At 44.4% G+C, this 25,471-nt stretch overlaps 1 protein-coding gene across 1 annotated transcript in view; it reads left to right on the plus strand.

Moving 5' to 3' along the window:
• VIPR1 (vasoactive intestinal peptide receptor 1) overlaps nt 1-25,471 on the plus strand; it is a 1,305,930-nt gene that overhangs the window by 971,238 nt on the left and 309,221 nt on the right. Inside the window, exon 6 of the mRNA XM_069647715.1 lies at nt 24,859-24,991. Within this exon, the coding sequence (XP_069503816.1) occupies nt 24,859-24,991 (133 nt within the window). The remainder of the gene's footprint in view (nt 1-24,858; nt 24,992-25,471) is intronic.

Raw genomic sequence — 25,471 nt, forward strand, 5'->3', positions numbered from 1 at the left:
AAAGAGATATAATTATGTATTTTAAAACACATCTAGTTACACACACTGGCACTAATATCAAGCAGTTCAAAAACATGGTCACTAAAAGATATAGGGCCTCATTACGACCCAGGCGGTAAGTTACCGCCTGGGCCGTGACTTTACCACCATGGCGTAAACTATGTTTACGCCATGGTGGTTGGCGGACTTACCGCCCCATTCCGACCTTGGCGGGGCGGTAAGTCCCCAATACCCATTTACCCTTCCCCATTCCCATTTTTGCCCCATAGGGCATAATGGGAGTGGGGAAGGCGTTAATTACGCCACCGTAAATTACGGTGGCGTAATTAACTCCATGGTCCCTTAGCGCCATGGATTTTAACACCTGCTAAAAGCAGGTGTTAAGTCCGCCATGGCGCTAAGGGACCTCGTACTCAGGCGGTAAGGGTCGGCGCTGTTTACGCCGCCGTAAAACCCTTACCGCCTGAGTCGTAATGAGGCCCATACACTCCCTTCAACAATTAATAGACAAGTCTTAAGTAAAGCAACACTTATTTTCAGACAGCGGTGAGCGCTTAACGAAGATGGCACTCTAATCAATCGGTTTAAGAGGGAGAGAAAGGCAGAGCAAAGATAGAAACAGATCCCAACACTTTCGGACGTACACAGTAGGAGAAAAAGGCAGGTTAAAACCGTAAAGTCAAAGTTAACAAGGCCGGACCCACTTTAAGGGGCTCTGGTCGAAATGTGTCCAAGGTCACATGGTTGAAAGTGCCCAAAAGTCTTGCACAAGGTTCAGAAAGAGTTGGACCAACAGAAAGGGACCAGTTAGATGGTCAAGGCGGCCAGCCCAGTCCAGAAGGTTAAGGGATTATTGTTACCTTGTAGCAATCTTTAGAAAGGGAGGCCTGGCGGACACGGTACCTTAATATGGTGAGAACGCTCCATCGGGGGCAGTTGTTCCTGGCAGTGTGTGCAAGTCGGTGCTTTGTCCGAGGGAAGAGAGGATTTCGTCGGGGAGGAAAACAGGAGTCCGTTGCACTGCCAGGGAAGAAACCGGCCGCGGAGTTCTCAATTAAAAGGAGCGGTCCTTTTATTTCCGGTCCAGTGGTAAGTGGCTATCCGGTTGTCGGGGTGCTTGGCACGGGCAATTCGACCACAAGACATCCTGGGATGCGAGAAAAGAAGGTAAACTGGTTGTGCCCACCAGTCAAGGGAAGAAGACTCTCCAGCAGGGAGATCTCCTCTGTCGTTGGGAAGTGGTGAGTCGGTTCAGCAGGGCTCCACCGGTGGTGTCGTCGTAGCAGGTCAGCTCAGCTTCTCCCTCATTGGATTTTCAGCTCCTATGGTGACTTCTGAAGTTCCAGTCCCAAAAGCCCTGCTTTTATGCAAGAAACCCTGATTCATTCAGCCTAGCTGTCAATCAAACATGCTAATCACATGCTAAACATGCAATCACACAAGAGTGTGACTTGAGTTGCCAAGGCAACTCAGTCCAGGGTGCCTAAACCCCCTCCAACACCCCCTGTGGTACCCAGACAGAGTGACACCACTTTGGAGGGCTTCTGTGTAGAAGCCCACCAAAAGTGGAACAAAGGGCTCGACCTTTGGTTTGGAGTTACAGAGGCAAACACAAACGCCATTTTAAAACCGAGTTTTGGCAGAAAATACCAACCGGTGAATTAATATTAAATAAATAAACCGGCAGTATGTTAGAGGCTATGTAAAAAAGTATTAGCCTCAAACAATGGGAAAAACCCATAGAGATATATTCGCGGTTGAATATAAAAAGTAGTATCCACTGCCACCAGCCAAAACTCGACGAGGGGGGACGGGACAGTGCCCCCCTCGAACAACAGACCCAGGGGCAATCGAATAGCCCCTACCAGTACATCCACAATATGATGTTTTGTACTGGTTCTCGTTAGTAATTTGGGACTAGTAAAGCCAATGGTGACTTTACATGCCCTGGGAGACAATAGTCAGTCCCAGGGTATGGAGTCTATGGTGGGGGGTCACTATGACACCCCGGTGTTACTGCACGGAGGGTGCTGTGTAACACATATAGGAAAAACACATGAAACCCTATGGAGTAGAAGACCCCATAGCCCATAAAACACATTAACATTCAAAGGAACACCACAACTCATGTCCAAGAGGGGGAGAAAAAGAGTCTCACTCTTGGCAGGAGAAAAAAAGAAACTCCAGAAATCCAGCAAAGCTGCTGGCGGACTCACTAGGTTAGGAAATTCAGCCTAAACAGAGAATTCTCCCTAACACCCTCTGCCTCTCTGGCTGGGGGTTGCCAGTGGTGCCAGATGGTGTTGTGCCCGACATGGCAACCCCAGAGTCAGGAGTGGGTTTGAAACTGGGTCCTGGGGCTGGGCTGTGGAGCGATGGTATCCCAGTCGGGAGTCTTCGGTTCCAGCAGGGGTGGTCACAGCAACTGCACCCCTGGCTGACGTGCAGGCAGCAAATAGCAGGGCACGTGGGCAGCAGGCAGTCAGGCAGCAGCAGATGGCAGGTGGGAGCGTGCTCGGGGCTCTGGGGGGCAGTAATTCAGCCTTCTGGGCAGGAGCGTGGTCTTCCGTGTGTTGTTGCGTGGCCAGCTTGATACGGAGTGATTTGGCATGTGAAAATCTTGCACGTCAGCGTGTAATTCGAGGAAAGGCCGTTCAAGCGTAAGATCGTCAGCACAGGTACACGGTTTCATTGGACCAAAGGCCCTTAGCGCATAAGTGTGTCTGTGACGTATCGCGCACGGGCATTGCCATGGCACGGGTTGAAGATCCCACGTGGCTTTCCATTGCTCTGTACGTGCTTTTCGTGGGGTGCGGTGCGTGTGTTTTCCAGCCGTTGGGGTTCACACGCCACTTCACAGTGGGTGGGTGTTGGCTACGCGTTCTTCTACACACAAGGCAGACGGTGAGTTATATCCCGCTCGCCCAGGGCCGACCGTGTGTGAACCTACCCGCGAACCCCAGTAATACACGTACCACACTCGCACAGGGCCCTTTCGCATGTAAAACTTCCCGCGAACCCCAGTAATACAGGTACCCCTCTCGCACAGGGCCAATCGTTTGTAAAACTTCCCACGAACCCCAGTAATACACGTACCCCTCTCGCACATGGCCAATCGCGTGTAAAACTTCCCACGAACCCCAGTAATACACGTACCCCTCTCGAACAGGGCCAATCGCGTGTGAAACTTTCTGCGAACCCCAGTAATACATATACCCCACTCGCACAGGGCCAATCACGTGTGAAACTTCCCGCAAACCCCAGTAATACACGTACCCCACTCGCACAGGGCCCTTCGCGTGTAAAACTTCCCACGAACCCCAGTAACACACGTACCCCACTCGCACAGGGCCAATCGCGTGTGAAACTTCCCGCAAACCCCAGTAATACACGTACCCCACTCACACAGGGCCAATCGCATGTGAAACTTCCCGCGCACCCCCGAAATACATGCACACGCTATTTTTCACACAGCGGGTGTCCATGTTTGTCTCGTACCCCTTTTGTTTACGGCCATACTGGCCTGCGTGCTGATTGTATGTTTTTTTTGGGCTCCTGGCTGCCACACCGTACTACGTGTGTCATTTTTGCACGCACGTGGGCTACTGGGGGACGCTTGTCTCTTTTTCTTCTTTTTATGGGGTGCCTGTGTGTTGCGTGAACGTCATTTATCCTAGGGGGCCACAGAATGGGACATTCATCATAGCTGTATATACGTGCTTTTTGTTTGCGCATACTTTTGTAATGCGCAGGGACGCTACCGCCTGCCTTCGTGTGGTGGACGTGTTTAGGCCTGTGCGTGTCTTTGCCCATGCGCTGGTTTGTCCTATTCGATTCAATGAATACGTGTGGTCGCATGCGTGTGGGCGTTCCGTGTACTTCCCAGAAGTACTTCCCCAGTTACGCCTTCTTTTTCAGGCGTTATTCCCCATTCCGCGTGTTACGCCCCTTGTCCCGCCCCCTTTTTGGTGTGTGCGCGGACATTGTGCGCTTTCCATGTGCGCGTCGCGCACGGCGTTTGAGCTGTTGCAATGACGTGTGCGCCCGTGTGCGCCACGCTCGGGTTTGGCGCACATCCCAAGTGAAACACGCGCAGGGACTTCCATGAATCGCACGCATTCTACATCTCTCAACTGGGTTATAATTTTTCTTCTGGGTTATCGCATGCCGAGTGCACTCAGATGTGAAGTTATTGTTCAAGTCTAATATTATTGTGCTTGAAGTGGTCTACATTGTTACTCTGTTTTGGCCACGGCAGATAGCTTATTCGTGCTCCTGTTGTTTGCTGGCTGCCTTTGTGCATTTTGATGTCTACCAAGTACTGTTTGTTACTCTTTACACTGTTCTGGAATTCCCCAATGATGTGGTCGATGTGCTTCGTCTGTTATGTTTAGGTGTTTCCTGTAGTCTCCCAAAATTGCATTAGGTGCTCTACCATCCAGTATCCAGTCGGAACTGGATAAAAACTATAAAGGCGATTATGGACCAGAATGATGCAGAATGCATGCGGCAAGCAATGAAAAATAAAAACTGCAAAGACTTATGGAATCTCCTTAATAAAATCCATTGCTAACAGGAGCGCCTTATCCTAGATGTCCCTGAGTCAGAATGGGTATTGTACTCCTCTAAGCTTTACAAAAAAATAATTGAAACAAAGGAAAAACCTACACAAGGAAACAAAGAAAAATTGAACTTTACCTGGGATTATGAAGAAATAGTAAGGCCTATTTGCCAACTGAACACTTCCAGGGCTCCCGGCCCTGATGGACTTAGTAATGCAATTCTTAAACGGAAACCAGAAGCGTGGGCAAGCTTATGCATACAGATATTCACCATCATTGCAGATAATAACCGTCTTCCGACAACTTGGAAAGCAGCAACGTTGATACCCATATTTAAACATAGCGATTGGAAACTACCAAGTAACTATCACCCAGTAACAGAATGGGCAATAGCAACTGGAAGACAAGACCCATGCCAAACAGGTAAGAATGTAGGTACAAACATCAACCTAATTTTTTTAAATTTTCTAAAACTGGAAGCTATAAGGACAAAAACATCTGTCCATGCAGCGTTTATTGACCTACAATTAGCGTTTGACACTGTAAATTGAACAAAGTTGTGGGACAAGTTAACTCTTTGGAAATGCCCCAGGGACATTATAGAACCGATTAAAGCGCTGTATACAAATACAATGATTAAAGTAAGATTAACCAATGATGCCCTTAAACAAGGCTGCCCCCTTGCGGCAACACTTTTCAATTTAGACATTTTAGATTTAGCAGACAATCAAAACCCTATATTAGCAAATACCCCGAAAATAAATGCCACTCCATTATCATATATTACGTATGCTGATGATCAAGTGATACTAGTTAAACTCAAATCGGGTTACAAAAAAGATTCGAAAAACTGGAAAACTATGTGAATGTGAATGACTTGATGATTAATACAAAACAATAGTAATGACCCTAATGCATCAGCAAAATCAAAAGACAAACCATTAACAGTCTTTCGAAAAGGAAAACAAATACAGCTTACAAAATCAGTCAAATATCTTGGTATTTGGCTAAATCATTCAGAGATTGAAAAGGACTGGTCGGTGCATTTAAGAAATAAATCTTGCTCGCTTTCCCAGCAAGGAATACTAATCCACAGGAAGTCTGGCAAATGTTCAATAAAGCCGATAATCACATTTTTCAGACAGAAGGTGGGTGCTATCATGACATATGGTAGTGAAACGATGCTTAACCTATCACGCAAAATTTGGCAGAAGTTGGAAGGGATATTTTGTCAAAAAGTGTTATCTCTCCCACCTGCCTATCTGATGCCACAAATCCGATTTCAATTATCTATTCAATCAACAGAGTCCATTACGAATTGGAAATACCTTGATCTCTTCCGGAAGACCTTGATTGATGACCATATCCTAAGCAATCAATATATTACGAACCAAACTCAATTCATCAAAGGAAAAAGTGCTAAATGTATGGAAACAGAAATGTACTCAAATATTAACCAATGTGGATTCAACACTTGAGTTGCTCATTAATCGTCCTCAGGAGGTGAAAAAAAGAATCCAAAAGATGATTGGTTTCAAACCTTGCAAACAAAAGCAGAAAACAGATTCACACTGAATCTGTTTGATGCCTGCATGATCATCAGTCTGGCTTTGGAGCTGCTAGCAGCATGGAAACTGCTCTCCTGAACATCTGTGACAACCTGCTCTCCAACCTTGATTCCAACACGCCTGTGTCCTCATCTTACTTGATCTCTCTTCTGCCTTTGACATGGTCAAACATGCTATCCTGCTCAACCGTCTCCATGATAACCTGGGGATCACCGGTCAGGCCCTGGCGTGGCTGACTTCTTTTCCCTCTGATCAACCCTCCCAGGTTCAACTTGGGTCCTTCGTCTTCTCTATCTCTAGCTCTACCTGTGGTGTCCCCCAAGGGTCTAACCTCTCTCCCTGGCTGTTCAACAAATACCTGGAACTTTTTTCCCACCACATTGCCACGCTCTGCCCCAACTTCCAGTGCTATCCAGATGACACTCAGCTCATTTTCAGGCTACCCTCAGCCACCTCTTCTCCCTCTCTCATCTCTGACTGTCTGTCCACCATCCAGGAGAGGTGTGCCGCCAATGATCTCTGCCGTAATGCCAGTAAGACTGAGATTCTCCTCATCGGCACACCTGCTCCCTCCTTTCCTGTCACTCTCTGGCCGGCCTCTCTTAGCCCTCTTTCGGCTCCCACATGTGAGGCTAAAAACCTTGGGGTCATCTTCGACTCCACACTCTCCTTCTCTCCTCACATCTGACATCTCTAAGGAGTCACACTACCAGCTGCACCTCCATAGAGGTGTTCTTCCTTTCCTCTCCTTCTCCCAGAAGCTCACTGTCTCCAGCGCTCTGGTTCTCTCTAGGCTGGACTATTGCAACGGCCTCTTTCTAAATCCCCTGCTTCTATTCTCAGCCCTCTGCAACTCATCCAGAACAGGACTGCAAGACTTTTCCTTGGCCGCAAGCCCAGCGATCGTATCTCTCCAGGACTGAAATCTCTGCACTGGCTCTCAGTGGCTGTAAGGATTAAGTTCAAAGCCCTCTAAATCGTCCACAAGTCCTTCTGGGGCCTGGAGCTTCAATATCTTCAAATCTCTCTTCCTAAATATCTTTCTTCTTGAGCTCTTTGCTCATCTGCCTTCAACTCCCTCAGGATCAGTCGCTTCTCCAAGCAACGAGTTGGTGTTAGATCTCTTTCTTTTGCTGGGGCCTCCCTCTGGAACAGCCTTCATGTCCCCCTGAAACTTGAGGAGAATCATCTCCGTTTCCGGAAGCACCTCAAAACCTTTCTCTTTGCTTCTGCCTTCTCTCTTCCTCTCCCCTGCTGACTTCCTGGCTGCTACTGAAACTGCACTGGTCACCTGGCAACCCCCTGATCTCAGACCCAGGACCCCGCCCCCGCCAGTCGCACACCTGCACTGCTTTCCTGGCAACCCCTGCACTTGGGGTCTGTTTTTCTGTATCCCTACAGTCCCACTACCAGCACTTGATACCTGATGTCTGCACTTACCCTTGCACTCGCCACCTGTTGGCCGTACTTTTCACTTATTGTTTATTCATTCTATTATCCCATTACCCCACCAAACTTCCTCCTTACCCCTTCCCATGCACTTGCACAATCTGAATGGCACCTGGCCTAGTAGGATCGCTGTCTGTCTTCCCTCCGTTCCCCCTCTCTTGCCTCATCGCGCATTGAAACACTTGTGTATAGGCGCGTTATAAATGCCATATCATATCATATCATATCATTCCATTTATCTATAAACTTTGATATAGAATCTAGAGCTTTGAACTAACTACCACAATATTTGGCCATCTTCCCAGCACGACAAACGAGAGACACAATTATGCGACTACAACTTAATATATTACCTACACAGGAACTCCTGGTGATTTCAAAACAGTTACCGGAAACAATAATATATTGCAGATTCTGTCAGCAATTGGACCAAATAGAGTCAATCCAACATATCATCATGGAATGCATAGCTCTCAAAGATACAAGAAACCTCTTTGGAGACATGCTACCACAAGCAAAGATGCAATATGACTCAAAAGAACGATGGTCACAGATAGTATTAGGAAACAACAACATTTTTATCTTTAGGATCATCCAATTTTGGAATAATATAATGATTTCAAAATAAGAAAAGACTTCTATTAGAGAAGATCAATTGAATCATAAATTCTGAGACCATCGCAAGTGATTGGGCATTCTGTGCCCAACATTGAGACCGGTTTTTGCACTGCTGATTGACAGACTAACTAAGAAATGTATACACCTTCTGAATTTTACTAAATACGGCTAATGAAAAAGCGTGTAACTAAACTATATCATTTAATTAAAAAAAAAAGAAAATTATAGGATCTTTATGAGATTTTCTGGAGAAAAAGGCCTGCATATGAACTAATTTGCATACCCACAATGCCTTGATATTGTGGCTGAACTGGAGGTGAACTTCCAGCGATGGCTACTAGGTGGCATTGCGTCATGACTTGGCTGGAATGGAATATTCCATTTCATATTTCAGGTGGAAGGGTATTGTTCAATCTTTTTCAAATAGAGCAATCTACTTCGAGATCTTTTTTCTTGTTATGCCATTACAATTGCAACTTGCACGTATACATTCCTCTAAGAGGATATTCTTGATAGTTTTATATTTGTGGCAGCCCCTAACAAGTAAGGTGGAATGTGCTTTGCTGTGTTTATGGCATGTTTTACTGTTGATCCTTCCTTCTTGAATTCAAATATAAAGGTTCAAAGAAGATATTAATCCTCAATTAGGTGTACCTGTAAAATTGAATACCATAAGTATTTATATTCAGAAAGCCACAACAATGGAAAACAATGACGTGCACTTTCCCCATATCAACATTTAGCCCCATGACAATTATTAGCTCCTTCAGAGAGTCGTAGAATGTCCGCTCAATATTAACATTATTCTCTCAGGTGACCTATCCTCCTCCATGTAAATACTAATATGCCTGAGAAGTTCAGAACATTCTCTTTCTTCAAAATAAATACCAATCAAATCAAACGATGCCAAGGATCAACTGAACTGAACTAGCAGTTGCCTGACGTTTCGTGACGTTTCGCTTAACGGGCCAGTTTTTTCAAAGTGAAAGTGGCCGCTTTTTCTCCGGTTGTGTCAGGGGAGGAGAACTCAAAGCAAAATATCACAAGGAGGAGCCTTTATACACATTTGATAGGTTGGTTTGCAAACTCATTTTGAAAAAGAATGTAGGCAGAACAACACCGAACAGCCATAATGTTACCGACTATGCCAGGAATGTCTAGTTCAGGTGAACAGACAGCTTCAAAAGGCAAGTACATCACTGACACATGCTGAAAGCTTTCCTCCTCAGTGACTCAGACATCTGAATGCAGAGAGATCATCAAGGACAGTTGTCCATCAGCCACAGAGATGCGCGAGGCCTGCATACAGGATACGTGCCCCTTGGGAAGGGATGATGACTCAGTACAGTATTGGCATAACAAGCGGTCTATCTGGCTAACAGCACTTATGCGAGTTACTGTTGAATTGCTAAGCGTCATCCCACCAGTGGGCAGTCGTAAAGGGATTTTAGCATGGCTGCAGCTATGTTCTCGAACCTTATGAGAAGCCCAGCAGTGGTGTATGTTAAACAATTGACATTTAAAAAATGAATAGTCACTTCATTTCGGAAGACTATGGGACAACTTCTGCACATAGCCAATGCACCAGATTGGATGATATTGATGATTTGTTCTGCAGTACATGTCAAAAACCGTGAAGTGGAGTAGGGTTGTTTTGTGTATGTAATTGGGGAAACAGATTGATGTATTAGTGCCTGAAAGATCCAGGTCAGTTGCAAACGCACACATTACATTGCAAATTGTATTAGCAATATTTTTGAATCATAGAATTGTTCCATAATCATAAGCATCATTTCTCAAATGTTGTCTGGTACATACACAGGGTGCAGCCACCGCTTATTATTTCTCAGATTCTAACGAAGAGCACGGCCACCCTCTAAAGTAACAGGGCCCAGTCACCCTTGTTGGATCTATCAAAGGGCACAGCCACCCGACAGGTTCTCAGGTTCTCTCATTGTGCATAGCCAACCGCACAGAGCCTCAGGTGTCTCAAAGGTTGCAGCCACCCTGGAAGATTGTCAGGTTATTGCAGAATGTACAGTCATGGCTAAGGTTATCAAGTACTCTCCGAGGCTGCAACCACCCATTAAGGTTCTTCCATTCTCTATAAAAGTGCTCAGATACCCTCAGCTGTTAAAGCTGCCCACTTACATTCTAAAGCTCTCCCACACAGCATTCTGTAGAGCTGTCATTGTGCTCCCCTCATCTACAAAATCACACTTGAGTCCAAACTAGACAAAAAAGAACACCAAGCAGCAAGAACTCAACACACATCCTCAAATCCCACCAGCAATTCTCCTACAATGCTCTAATCACCCTGGAAGTGTGGCACCGCCTTCTTTACTTCCCTCACAGCCTAGCAAAGTCCACAATGCATCACTGAGTGATGATTTGGACCTTTGAAGAAAGGGTCAAACTTCCTTTAGGAGATTTTAGGGCTCTAACAAATCTACCCAAGAGGGCTCTGATTGGCTGGATGAACTAAACAAATAAACCTAAGATTTGACTTGAGATCTGAAGCTCCAGATTGGACAACAAATCATTGCAAGAGAAGTCTGCCTCAAGTTAGATGCAGATTCAACCATATCAAAGGCATGCCATATTCTTAAATTGATGGACGAATCACACCAAAAAGGTGTGAGTTTGCTGCTGGCCTTTTTTTCTCAAGTTCTTCCAGGATTACTAATGAAGTTCAATAAGTGGTCGAGGTGGGCCGAGGCGGTTGGGAGCGGTGCTCCTCTACTTTTTTAAAATTATATTTTTACTGTTCATATACTTTTATTTTAAAAAGAAACCGTGTGGTCGAGGGGGGCGGGAGCGGTATGGAGCGGTGCTCCTCTACGTTTTTTTTTTATTATGCATTTACTTTTCATACACTTTTATTTTAAAAAGAAACTGTTCCAGAATGGTTTTGTTCTAAAATAAAAGTGTAGGAAGCATTTCAAACGTACACCATTAAACAACAGGTGCATTTGTTTGGGGGTTTGTATTATGCGTGGGAGGGGGCGTGGCGATTGGGGTTTGTGGGGTATGCGGCATGCCAGCAGGGAACATAGTTTAATTCCTTCTTTTCATACACTCCGACCACTGTGTTCAGTCCATTGGTACAGAGCAAAACAGGTCCTTTGGTGGCAGTCCAGGGGCTTTAACGGACTTCTTGGTTTTCAAGACAGTACTAACTTGACACACTGGAACAAGAATGGACAGGAATGTTTAAAAATAAGGACATCGGGTTAATCCCTCAGGTGCTCTAAAAGTCTATTTTGATCATTTAATTCCTAAAAGTGAATTCCCCCAACCACAGGCTCTAATAACCCTAGCCATCTACGCTTTGCAACGTCTCATCCCCCAGCCTTCCAACTCCCAGAAATATTTAGAATCTGTAACATACATTTCATCCCTTACACCTGCACAGGCACACTGGAAGGAGGCCTTATTTGTACTTGTAATTTGCAACTATTCGGTGCCAGTTGATCGAAGAAAAGGTGCCCTTCTCAAGGAAGAAAAAGCACTCTGAGAGGGCACTGGGTTTAGGCATCTGGAGTATCGAAACCATCCAATCAAATCATACATGTTGTGACTTGAAGGTGGGCATCTGTGCTTATTTTCACTTAAGACAATAGCTGCAGTTTTCTTTCCCTTTGCAAGCCACTAAAAAGACATGTGGGACGTTGAGCAAGGGAATACATGTTATGAAGCACACATTTAATCTGCTAAAATAAACGGCACATATAATTGGGGCAATACTAATTTCACGATTGAATATAGGGCATTGTGCCGGATTGAAATCATTGCACCTATAGATGCTTCTAACATCCAACTCATACGCTCTTATTTATCTCCTAGAAAAGCGTGGATATGCATGTCTGCACTGTGCGACTTGTCAGCCGCAAACAGCACATAGATCTCTGAAGTGAGTGCTTAACTCACTGAACACTCTCGCTTCCTACCATGCAAGGCCATGTGCAACTCATTAGCTAAGGTAGATGAATCATATAAACAAGCACAAATTGTGTACTTTTCAAGACATCTTTTAAAAACATAGAACTTTGGGATTGGAGTCCTCAGGTTAGCTGAGGGTCAAAGATGAATAAAGTGACCTGGGGAGGGGGTGAGGAAACAAAAGGACAGTAACTTCCTCTTGAGTACCAATCACGCAAATGGTGACAAGAGGAAGTTACAGTGACTGACAGAAGTGCCAGCCAGCCACAGCATTACTCAACCGGTACGTTTGATTGACACTGTGGCTGGCTGGCACTTCTGTCAGCTTGCCTGACTCGAAAATGGCAGCCACATCTCCTGTCACCGCTGTGGCCTTGGTGGGATAATGTGTCCCATCGCGGTGTAGTGGGACCAGGGGGCCCCGGCTCAGCCCCACTTTTTGGAGACACCGGGGCATTTACAGTTCTGGGCAAACTCCTGGAAAAGATGGCCATCTCGCAGCTTAACCTTCACTCTGATTCTGTTGGTTGTCTCCAAGACCACCAGCCCGGCTTTAGAGCTGCTAGAAACACGGAAACTGCTCTCCTGCACATCCATGAAGATCTGCACTCCAACCTTGACTCTAACATCCCATCTGTCCTCATCCTACTCGATCTCTCTTCTGCCTTCGACACGGTCAACCATACCATCCTTCTGAACCATCTCTCTAGCAACCTGCGTATTACCGATCAGGCTTTGGCCTATCTTACCTCTTTCTTCTCTGATCGACCCTCCCAGCTCCAACTTCCCAGCGGTCTAACCTCTCACCCTGGCTTTTCAACCAATACCTGGCAACTCTCGCCCACCGCATTGCCCTTTTCTGCTCCAATTTTCTGTGCTATGCTTATGACACTCAACTCATTTGCAGGCTTCCCTATGCCACCTTTTCTCCTTCTCTCATCTCTGATTGCCCATCTGCCATTCAGGATTGATGTGCCACCAACGATCTTTGCCTGAATGCTAGCAAGACGGAGATCCTCCTCATTGGCACTCCTTCACCCTCTCATGTCACTCTGTGTCTGGCCTTTCTTAGCCCTCCTTCTACCCCCACCTGCGAGGCTAAGAACCTCGGGGTCATCTTTGACTCCACGCTTTCCTTCTCTGCCCACATCTCTGCTATCTCTAAAAAGTAAAACTTCCTACTGAACCTCCTCAGAAGTATTCTTCCTTTCTTCTCCTTCCCCCAGAAGCTCACTGTCTCTCCAGTCCTGGTTCTCTCTAGGTTGGATTATTGCAACAACCTCTTTCTAGATCTATCTGCCTCTACTCTCCACCCTTTGCAACTTATTCAGCACAAGACTGCAAGACTTGTCCTTGGCCACACGCTCTAAGATGGTATCTCTCCAGCCCCGAGATCTCTCCTCTGGCTCCCTGTGGCTGCAAGGATACATTGCAAGATCCTTTGCATTAACCACAAGGCTTTCAGTGGCCTCGGTCCAAAATACCTTCAGCTGTCCCTCTGTAAATACCTTACTTCGCGAGCTCTTCGCTCCTCCACCTCTAACTCCCTAAAGATCAGTTGTTTTTCTAAGAAACGAGCTGGGGGTAGATGTCTCTCTTTGGCTGGGTCCTCCCTCTGGAGCAGCCTCCCTGCCACCTGAAGCATGAGGAGAACCATCTCCGGTTCCGGAAGCACCTAATAACCTTCCTCGTTGCTTCTGCCTTCTCTCCTCTTCTCCCCTGCTGATCTGTTCTGTCTTGGCATCATGCACCTGGTTACCCTCTGACCTTCGGGCCCAGGTACATGCTCACCCTGCAACCCACCTGTAAGGCCTCCTGGCAATCCCTTGCACTGGGGTCTGTATCTGTAACCCTACAGTGACCCCCTCCTTTTTTCTGCTCTTATCAGACACACCCTGTCTGTTGCCTTAAACCTAGCACTTGCCATTTTCTGGCTGCAGTGCCACTGTTTGTTGCTGTTTATTATTTATGCATTATATATTTTTATTTCTTTGCTCAGTACTCTCCACTTTCTTCCCACCTCCCATGCACTTTCCTCTTTCCCTCTCCCATGCACTTGCGCGTTCGCGCGTTCTCAATATCAATGGGCCTAGTAAGATCGTTGTTTTGTTCTCCCCTGTTCCCCTCCCTAGCCTCGTCACGGCGATACAAATAACATATCAATATCATTATCAGTTAAAGCATTGGGTAGGAGTCACCCTCCAGATTGCTGGAGATGGACAGCAGCAGTTTACTGTAATTTACAAAACATCATATGTCGCCTTGGCCCTTACTGCAATGCACCTTTTGCGTGGAAGCAGCTGAGGTTTATCCGTATTGGAACGGTCCTTTGAGGCAGGCTTTATGAAGCTCAGAGATATACGCTGCGGATGCAAATAAGCATTATTTGTGCATGTCTTCTGGAAAGAGCTTGCAGAAGGTCTGTTGAATTTATTGCATTTTGCTTGCTGCCAAATTCCTTTTGGGAGAAGTTGTTCGGAGTAGAGGCGAAATAAAGCTGCCAGAATGATGAAGACGAGTTTATCTCGTACACGTTAGGCGGGACACTGAGCCTCAAGACACCTAGGATCGCACAAGAACAAACACATGAAACAATTCCCAGGAATCCGTGCAATACATTGATTGAAATAGATTACCAGATAGCAGACAACAAAATCGAAAAGACATGCATTTCCAAAAGATATTTTACATGTTTCTTTCTAAAGGACAATCTGAATGTTTTCAAGGGTGCAACGATAAAAACAGCTCATCAGTATTGCAGGTGTGTGCTTGGTAGATTGGGATTGAAGGCTGGTTGTAAAGGCGTATTACACGTGACAAACATTAGATGCGTTGTTTCTTCGTCATACTTTCCAGGGCCTATAGACTAGCAATCGGATTGTCTCAGGCAGTACCTCTGCATTGGCATCGCCCATGCTGCTGTTGTCAGAGATATGGGCATCTCCCTTGGCTTAAAAGAGAGCCCGAGGCCGCGCGGATTGCACACGCCATGCATGTCCCTGCAATTTCCAGCCGGTGAATGAATGCATCCGTGTTATCCCGCGCAAGGCTTTGCTCCTCAAAAATCAGCCTGTATTTTCAAAATGAGGTATTTTGTAGTGATTTTTTGTGTTTCTACATCAGCCATTATTTTGAATGTACATCAGACCGACTTAGGGAATGACAACACTGCCAGTGTATTCCTGATTTCAGTTTACAGTATTTGTTACATCTAGTTAAAATATGTGGTGCCTTAATGAAAGTAACATGTACACATAAAACAAATAAGAATCCCGTCAACTCCACAGTTGTTTTCGACTGGTATTATTATTATTATTATTATTATTATTATTATTATTATTTGCTTTTTGTAACCAAAAATAATAGTCTTGGCTGCGCGTTTAACCTCACCCCAATAAAAACCTACTAAAGTGATAGCCAGTCCATTAGTGCAGGAATATGTTTAACTCTCGGAGTAACTCTGTTAACACAATAACTAGAACTATATGATGAGTGTCAATGTTTATAGTGCCCGCAACATCAAAAGTGATCAATGAAAGTGCCACCCATATTTAGAAGAGTTCCTTTTCGCTGATGAAAGCAGAAAGTTAGTTTGACTGGCCGAAACCATCCAACTTGGTATAATAAAAGTCCCCTAAATGTATTCCTGGACATAGTATAGTGTTGGTGAACTTAAGACTACTCTATACAAGGGCCCAGTGGCTACCTTGGTAACAGGTAGAAGTAATCCGTATATATGTATGAATGCATACAGAGGTTACTGTTTCCTGTTATTACATCAATGGGGTCAATATCACCCTCATGGAGTTATGGTGTTTCAGAAAGGAGTTGCAGAAGGAGTAGCAAGGGAGGGGTTACAGCAACCCCAATAGAAGAGTTTGGAGGAAGTTGGAACAGAATCTTAGGCTGGAGGCAAACCATACAGAGAGATGGAGAATATATTTAGAAGGATGCTTCGAAGAACATCGGAGGAGTGGTTTCAGGTGGTTTTTAATGAGATACAGGATTGTGAAGAGGATTAGAGGGAAGCAGTGAGTGTGCCCCCCTCGCTCCCAGGAATGAGCACATTGCAAATTGTTGAGAAGTAAGATGAAGTTGGCATTTTGGGGACAGAGCCAGGGCCCTGTGACAGGGTGCTGGCTAAAGAGATACAACCGAGAAGGGCAGGTTTCCAGTCCACTGGTGCAAGCTGTGTGTGGTTATTCATTAGCCATTAACAAGCCCCCTGCTTCTGTCACTTGGTTACAGGTGCACAAGGAGGATGACAGGCATGTGACTACAGGCTACAGAACCGGGAAACAAGAAAGACGTTGTGTCATAGGATCACCTTCTTCAGGAAGCACACCGTACTAAAATGTCGAACTGTTGAACACAAGATAAAGCCATCCTGTTTTTTAACCTGTTTAAACTGCCTTTTTCATTAATTGTGGGCAAAATCCTTAACTACCTACAATAAACCCTACTTCAACTATAGTTCTCCATGTTTGCACGCTGTTGATCCTACTTGGCGTCTTGACAGTACCTAATAATAGGAAGGATGTGTGAGGAGCTACATCAGTGCAGATCTACCTGGTATTGGACACACAGTATTTGTTTCCGGTAGAATTGTGCTTGTTCAGAAAATGCTTCACTGCACCAAATACATCACCTTACCCGGTTATGTAGCTAGAGCCAAATTAGCCTCGATTTATTTGTCTGAATTTGGATCATTAAAAAGATGGTATCGAGGTTATATAGTACCTTCGGTAATGCTAAACTCTACCCACTGTAAGAAGAATGGCACCAGGTCTACATGGGTTTTCAAAAAAAAGAAAACATTTTATATAGTTGTCTAGGCTTCATTGTTTTTTCTGTTGAAATCACAGAGTGTATGCTCCAGAACTGAAGGCAGCAAACAGATAACCTGAATGAATTATGCCTTCAGGTATTGCTCTGGGTAACCTTTCAAATCCTACATTTTCACGCTACCAAGCCACTAAAGAGGGGCAAAGAGCATATGCCAATCAGGCGTCACCACATCCCTTCTGCGCAAAACCACAAGCGACCCCAGACCTGTTTCTGGATCTTTGGCCATTGTCAGTGAGGTGTAGGTTGGGTAACTAGGCATAGCCGTCCCACTAAGGATGACTTCATCACTTAACAAGGAAAACACACTGTAACCTTTCTATACACAGCTGCTGGAATTACGGCTGTTCATTTCTTCATCTGGAAAAATGTGTTAACGCCCCTTTTTGCCTATGCAAATGTGAATATAGATGGACCCCTTTTGTGAACGTTTTAAACAAAAAAAGACTTGCTTTACTTTCCAATTGAACATATCAGAGAATCACATGTTATTTTTATAACTGCATGAGATATACATTTTAGTTTCTAAACATGTTTGTTTTTACTATTGTGTTGAATAACACTGTTGTTGCTTTTTAATCATTTATATGCGTGTATAGAAGTTTTGTCCTTGCATTGTTTACTTGAAATATTTATAGTATGATATTATTAATGTAAGAAATATATTTGACAATGTTAGTATTTCTGTTTATGCATTTTAAATTAATTGACCAAATTCTAAACTCTAAAAAAATATGATGTCATAAATATCTAAGAAATCCTATCACTTTAGGATCTACTTGTATGTTTGGGTTTCTAATATTGGGGATGCCAAACACAGTCATGTCCCTGTTCTGGCCACAGTATGAGCTCTAAAACAGTTGCCTGCAATTCAAGCTCTGAGCTTTTACCTCATACTTAGTTTTGGCTATTACGTCATGCTGCAAGTGCTGCCCATAAGCCAAAACTATTGGCATTGGAAATGAAAATAGGAGAGAGCTGGGTTGTGCAGAGGGCTTCACATCTCGTTTGGATTTGCACCCACTCGTTGACCAAACATGAACAGGCTAGTCCTGATGAGAATACCCACTTGCTTCTAGCCACTCTCCACACAAAACGCCCTCACCCGAGCCACAGGATTGAGCCAGCTCTGTTCTATTAAGGGGATGTCAATGTTTTTTCTAAGCAGTCTTCTGAAAGACAATGGGCCTCATTCCGAGTCGGGCGGTAAGGGTTAACGGTCACCGGTAACGAGACCGGTGCCGTTAAACCCTTACCGCCCTATTCCGAGTTCCCTTTGCGGGTTGGAACTTAACACCTGCTTTTTGCAGGCGTTAAAAAACCAACCCGCAAAGGGACCTTGGAGCTAATTACGGCACCGTAATTTACGGTGCCGTAATTAGCACCTTCCCCATTCCCATTGAGCCCTATGGGGCAAAAATGGGAATGGGGAAGGGCCCATGGTGAATGGGGAATTACCGACCCCGCCAACCTTGGAATGGGGCGGTAATTCCGCCATTCACCATGGCGGAGTCGGAGAGATAACGGCGTCAACGCCAGGGTCGGAATGAGGCCCAATAACTTAATTACAGCTGCACACCGTCTGCTGGCGTAATAACTAATAGCTTAAGCACGTGTTCCTTCAGTCACTTGATATGTGTGAAATATGTACCCTTGCATCTGATCCTTGCCCCAGATTCTTGTGAAAACAAGCATTACAAAGCCAACATGTCTTGCTCTTGTAGAGAAATTAGATATGGGTTTACCAGGCACTGCCATAATATACAAGGTACTGGAATCGTACAAATATGTCGCCCTGAGATGTGCGCCCCTGCAGTTACTGCGACTTTGGGGGCACACAAAATGAGGGTGATATTTACTGCGCCCAAGCACAGCTGGGGTTGCGGGGGTGTCCCCTGCTCTGCTTGGGCGCTGTAACAGGAGTCAGGGGTTGTGGGGGTGTCCCCCGCTTACCATTTTTGGTAAGCAGGATTCACAAAAGAAAAAAAAAGAAAAGTACCCTGGAGTGTCAGCTCTATCCCACGTTAGTGGGAGGAGCTAACGCCTCAGGGATAGCAGGGTGCAGGCGGCACACACAGAAGTGCGCCGCCGTAAAAGGATAGTGGGGGGTGGGAGAGTGGGAATGGAAAAGCAGGCCGGGGAAGTGGGCACAGAGATCTATATGATCACTGCGCTGCGCCGTAACTGACTGTGACATTTCAGCCGTGACAGTTATGGGCAGCGGAGTGATCACATAGATCCCAAGGTACTAATACCATTGTCCAGCTGTTGACATTTTATGGACAGGTAGTTCACTATGGAAGTATCTGTAAAATGTCTATCTGTTGGTTCTGCCAATGCTTCTTTTCTTATACATGCTGCCTCTGCAGACATCCGAACTATAGAGCAGATCGCATTGAACAGATATAATCTATGTGTCATTTTCAAACATTTGATAATCTTGAAGCCTGAGTGCCTGGCTCTGGCTGGAGCACTCTTTACAAGTCCCTTGAGAATGGAGACAATGAAGCTAGAATCATTTTGCATAATATGCTTGTATAGCATTTTGTTTTTAAAGATTATCATGTTCGGTTATGCGGTTTTTAAATCAGTTCAATAAAATGGGATTATTATAGTTTAAGGTAAGAACTGGAAAAGAACGAGGTAAAGTGCAGACATTTCAGTGTGAGTGCAAAACCAAGCATCACCTCTTAACCAATGTATGATCCTCATCTCATTTTATCTAACTTGTCAAAATTATGAGTCCCTAAACCTTTCAAAATTGTCACCCTTCAGAGTGATTTTGTTCTCATTATATGAAATTCTCATGGTTTCACTAGCAATAATGTCGCTCCCGCATTAATAATAGTGTTCTACAATAATAGTGAGCATTGATATATTGCACAACACAACCACTTGGTTCTTTGCTCTCTACTGGCAATGCAACTTGAATACCATGACTTTCTGTATATGGACACCTCTAATCTTCATCCACTATATATGCTGTGGTATGTGGAGATTCCTCCTTGGTTCCAAATGGTATCATGTATCCAGGATTGAGCACTTTTGCATTCTGTGAGGCAGCTAATCTGAGTCTTCAATCTGTTCTGGATTATGTGCACCTTTTCATACAATCTGTGTCCTACATTTATGCTATAATCAGTACACCTTCCTCATGGCTATTATGGATGAAAAGGGCCTAATTTACAGAAGTGTTTCATAATGGCAAAACCCCATTGAAAAACGCTCTGTGAATCAGGGTCAAAGTGGCCTGCACCTATGCTAGAACACAAGTAGCCTTATCGTCGATTGCTAATGTTGCACCCTTGAAATGCTCCTTGTTTGTCATTCTGATTACAAGAAGAATGAAGAGGGTAATTGGACTGAAAGGTAGTTCCATTGGTTAATGTGATCACTGTGATTCAGCATATCAAGCTATGGGTGGTAATCGCGATGAGGGGGCGCAACCGGATATTCGGATCCCTTAATTATTTTGGTTTTCTGGACGGGGGCCCCAAAGATGTCTGTGCCCCAAAAGTACGTACGATGGCCCTGTCTATATTAGTTAAAAACAATGCTTCTTGTTTTCCACAGAAAGCTTCCAGAAAAGTTAGAGAGCACTTCAACATTTCTGTGTAACCCATTTTTCAACAGTTCAGTGATAAGGAACACAAGCCAAAGTTTGACAATAGCCTAGAGAAATATTTTCTGGAAGAAAGCAGGAGCAATTCAATTGTTGGAGCGCACGATTTGAAGGGACACAATTATGCTCAATATGTGCATTTTTAGATAAAGGGGACATTTTTCTGTAAAGTCCGAAAATAAGGGTGGGTGCGAGGATTTACGCAGCTTCATGGTAAGTGTAAATGGTGCCTCACCTTTCATTCCTTGAAGAAAAGCCACACTTTGATATTTTAAGGTCAACTATAGCTCTCGCTGGTGCCACACACATGCAGGGGCTTGACAACCACCAGGAAGTGATATATTGTAGAACCAGCAATAGTTGTTATGAAGGAATGATAGAGAGGGAGGTTGAAGGCTAGGCGCTACAACTAGTGAAAGTACAAGCAGATGCTCATTCTCTAACACAACATGAAGTTCATATTTTAGAGTTGCAGTCGGTTAGAACCTTAGCATTGTGTAAAAGGTAACGTATTGGTCATTTGAGCTAATTGCAGTGAAATAGCTGTGGCTATTTTTTGCATGAAACCGGGGTAGATCAATTACTCCATTTTCACTCTGTATCCTGTCTAGCGTGGTCTAGCAAACCTGTTCTTACCCTAAGCATCATGTTCTAAAAAATGAAGCACATTTGTTATAGGTTTACAGGCAGTGTGCAGAATGCTTGTTTTACAGTACAGAGATCCCTAGGTCATGGTGAAATCTGAAGCAGTAATTCATTCACCTGAGTGTGGTCAGTTTGGTGAATGGAGTAGACCATACAGGATATGGAATGTACTGTGCAACGGAGCAGCCTATGAGGGCTGTATGTTGCTAAATGCCAAGCTCTCGCACTGACACTGGTATCAAAGCCATCAGAACACATGGAGAAACCATTTCAAGTTGTGTGCTTGTGTCTAGTCCCATACAAAATTACGAACAGCACAGGGACGTCATTTCACCAAAATGTCAGGGTTAGCGGAATTGACATCACGCGGCCCTCAACCTCAGATGGCATTGCAGGACGTGATGTCATTCGACCCCGCCCAAGGTGACAACACGGGAAGTGATGGCACATGACCTTCGGATCCGATTAACACCTGTGTTTCCAGGTGCTCTCATTTTAGCCAGATATAAGAACCGCTGCACAAAGGGAGGTGAGATTTGTCCACGATCACACAGTTGGGGAACGTCATTTTCCAGATTTGACGTGGGGTCTTTATGAAAAGGATACATAATGCAGTACTTGTAACAGGGTAACCAAAATATCTAACAGTGGCTACAGCTAGTGTATGAAACATCTATAGATCAATGGACACAGAAGTGCTCGTTATCTGTGGTACTGATGTGCAAACGAGCAATAATGCACTGACCTGGGGTGGTGTGCGCTGTCTGTTTACCTAGGAGAAAAATGCTGCACAACCAAGGCCTGGAAATAAATCACTGACCAGGATTTAGTATCAACATAAATTCCCTGGTTATAAATGTATCTATGAATCAGCTATCACTACTATAGACAGGCTTGGACTGGACTATAGGGCAATAGGGCAATACATGATGCAAAAACACAAAATGCTAGTGTGGGACAGTTTTCTGGACCAAGTGGTCCAATTTGCTAAATTACACCATGCGGCTAGTAGTTTTGACCAGTGTTACTGAATAAATATTCCTTACAATGCACAACTTGCATCACATTTATCAAAATTCTCTTCCCTTGGGTACTACTCAACAGTTGTCACAAAAGGAATGAATTGCCATTTGCAACTGTGGAACATTTTCATTGGTGCCAGAGACAATTGTATGCCCACGTTCGACTCTGATGATACACACAACTTACTGTGTGGGTGTAAGCTGATGCCATCTGTCTCTGTGTGCATTTATCTTTATGTTATGTGACAAGCAACCACATGTTATCCCCACAACCCAGAGCTCAACAGAACACCTTAATGTCCTAGGCTTTGATAAATGACTCTTCTCAATCTTTTTTTAATGGGATGAGGTTTGGGTACCTCCCTCAAGAGTGGGGCTCACGACTGTTGCATGCACTACTCCAAATGAAAGAAGAAAATATGTTTTTTAATCAAAGCTTAAATGTTTCACCTAGCGTAGAAAGAAGGGGGTGGTACCTCGTCTCAAAATATATAAGCTACCAGTGGGAGCTGGAGAGTTGTTTTATTGGATGGTTTAAATATTTGCCACACATATGCGACTGCGACCGAGCATAGCAAAGGGGTACGAAATAACGAAAATGGGTTTGAGGGGAACACATTTTCTTTTTTGTATAGTGTTAGCAAGGGAAATTGCAGGGGTAGCAAGGGAAAACACAGGGTTTGTGGCTGTGACCTCTGGTCACCCCGAAATTACACCCCTGGAACAGCACAGATGAGCTATCAAAAGTGCAAAGGAACTTCGCACATTTTACATTTTCATGGTGTGATATTGCTGACTGGGAGTATGAGGACCTGGTGAGGGAGGAGACAGAAGGCAGATGTTTCGTGGTTGGGGCACATATTTCAAGAGTGGCGGGAGCAGCTTGAGGTGGGCAGTGCAGGTGAGCAGGGAATGGGGTGGACACCCCAAAATATTACGTGCCAAGCTGGAACGTAGGTGGTCACTATAGATTCACGCCATCTGACTGCACTGTGCCACTTCCTGGATGCAAATGGCGAGTGCTGACATTTATAAGTTTGTAAGTGTACTACTGAAAGTAGGTCAGGATGAAAGCTGGGAGATCAAACAGTGCTTTATTAAGTAGGGTGTTTCCATCACTGTATTCTCACCTTCTCATGTAGGGTCAACATTACTTGGAAACATTTTCAAATGTTTTCTCTGAAATAATTACAGATGGCCAGACTCTGTCCATGGGTGTTTAGGGTGAGTTCATATATCTGCCTCATTTAAATGCAACACCAAATTATTATGTTCCCCACTTGAAGATGTCTTTAGTGTATGCCCCCTTCTTTGTGAAGTTGGATGCATTTTGGCCTTTGTCATTCCTCTGCCAATCTCAGTCTGTTTTGGGTTGACATGAATGCCACCAATCCAAAGAGGCTGAATAGCTATCAGAACATGAAGGTGCTAAGGTCAATCCTTAAAGCTGCTGAAGATTTTTGTAATGGTTTCTTTGCAGTCTATAGTTTTACTTGCTTTACAGGTCTCTGCGGCTGACTGTGCTGTAACTATGCAAGGAAGCCTCGTGTTACTTTTGTTAGTGTTTACTGGGTGGTGCTTGTATGAAGAATGGGGTCACTGCAAACCCTGTAATATTGTGGGTGTGTAAATGTCGGATACCATGGCTAATTAAATGTATGCTGTAATTCAAAGCTGCCATTGTGGCCTGATCTGGGATAGATTTGTGAGATTGAACAAGAGGTTTGACAAAATCCTCCTAGCACTATTCTGTTCATCGGATGTTTGTATCTATGAGTAGCAATTATTTGTGCCCAGCAGCCTGTCCTCCAACACCTTTTGGCTTATGGCTTAAAATGAAGGACCCTCATCTTGCTGTTCTGAACACAAATCATCCCTAAAATGCTTTACATGCCATATCAAATGCACACATCAACTCTTAGAAACCATGTTCGAAGTTTTGCACTGTTCATAAATACATTAATACAAAGAAATATGCATTTACTTTGAATCAAAATAACTTATTTTAAATCAACTTAAGAGAAACAGTTGTTCCTTTGGAGCAGGTGTCTGCAACCTGTTGCTCTGCTGATGTCAGGGGCGTTGCTAGGGGGGGGCTAAGGGGGCTATAGCCCCTGATCTTTTGGTTGTAGCCCCGGATAGAATCTCAGGAGCTACAGCCAAAAGACTGGCTAGCCCCCAGTCCCAACAGTTCCGACATCAGCTTAGCCCCGGGTCTTTTCCAGACCTAGCAACTCCCCTGGCTGATGTTGTGGACAATAATGCCCCTGAGTTCTTACAATTGAATTTGCTGGTTAGGGGTGATGGGACTTGTAGGCCAAAACATTTGGCGAGCCAAAGGTTGCACACCCGTGCTTTAGAGGAGAGTTAGGGAGACCAGTTCAATATAAGCAGCAAAGTAGAGCACTCAAAGGAGACTTCTTGAAATTAAATGGAAGGTGTATGAAATGTTGCTTAGTTTGCAGATAGGAAGACTCAAACTTATCACTGTTACGGGATGCAATTTTTTAAACATATAAGTTAAGAATTTTGTGCAATAAAAACACATTAAAAATCTTCAAAAAAGTATCTTCTCTCTCCCACAGGAAGCTGCACTGCACCCGGAATTACATCCACATGCATCTCTTCATGTCTTTCATCCTGAGAGCCATTTCTGTCTTTATAAAAGATTTCATTCTTTTTGAAAGTGGAGAATCCGATCACTGCCATGTAGGCTCGGTAAGTAACAGCTAATGAGGGTGTACAATCGTCCTTAGATTTCCTCTGCTTAAGAGCCTGATATAATTAACATTTAAAGATGCGTTTTTGAAGTTATTTTTAGTTTCCTTCACAATTAAAACTTGATCATTCAAGGATGTGATGGAATTTCACAGTTTGAATTCTTGACTATTCCGATTGTCTCTGTAATTGCTAGGTGCGCTTGATGCAAGGCATTCTTTGATGTTCATGTCATAATGTTGAAGATTGTGGCAACACAGAACGAATTTGAATATTGAATACTATTAGGTCCAGTTCACTTTGAACTTAAGAAGATCATACATTTCGAAGGTCGAAACCGAGCTTTCTGCATAGGCTTCCAATTTCACGCACACACAGGTTCATCCTGTTGCCCGGTCTCAGTTATGTGTATGTAGAGCGAACAATAAATCACAGCGTAGAACACGTAGTCCTAGTGAAATGTGATTGTCGTAGGCAGAG

This window comes from Ambystoma mexicanum, chromosome 2q (genome assembly GCF_040938575.1).
Source record: "Ambystoma mexicanum isolate Mex_15411 chromosome 2q, UKY_AmexF1_1, whole genome shotgun sequence".
In the NCBI taxonomy this organism is placed as follows: domain Eukaryota; kingdom Metazoa; phylum Chordata; class Amphibia; order Caudata; family Ambystomatidae; genus Ambystoma; species Ambystoma mexicanum.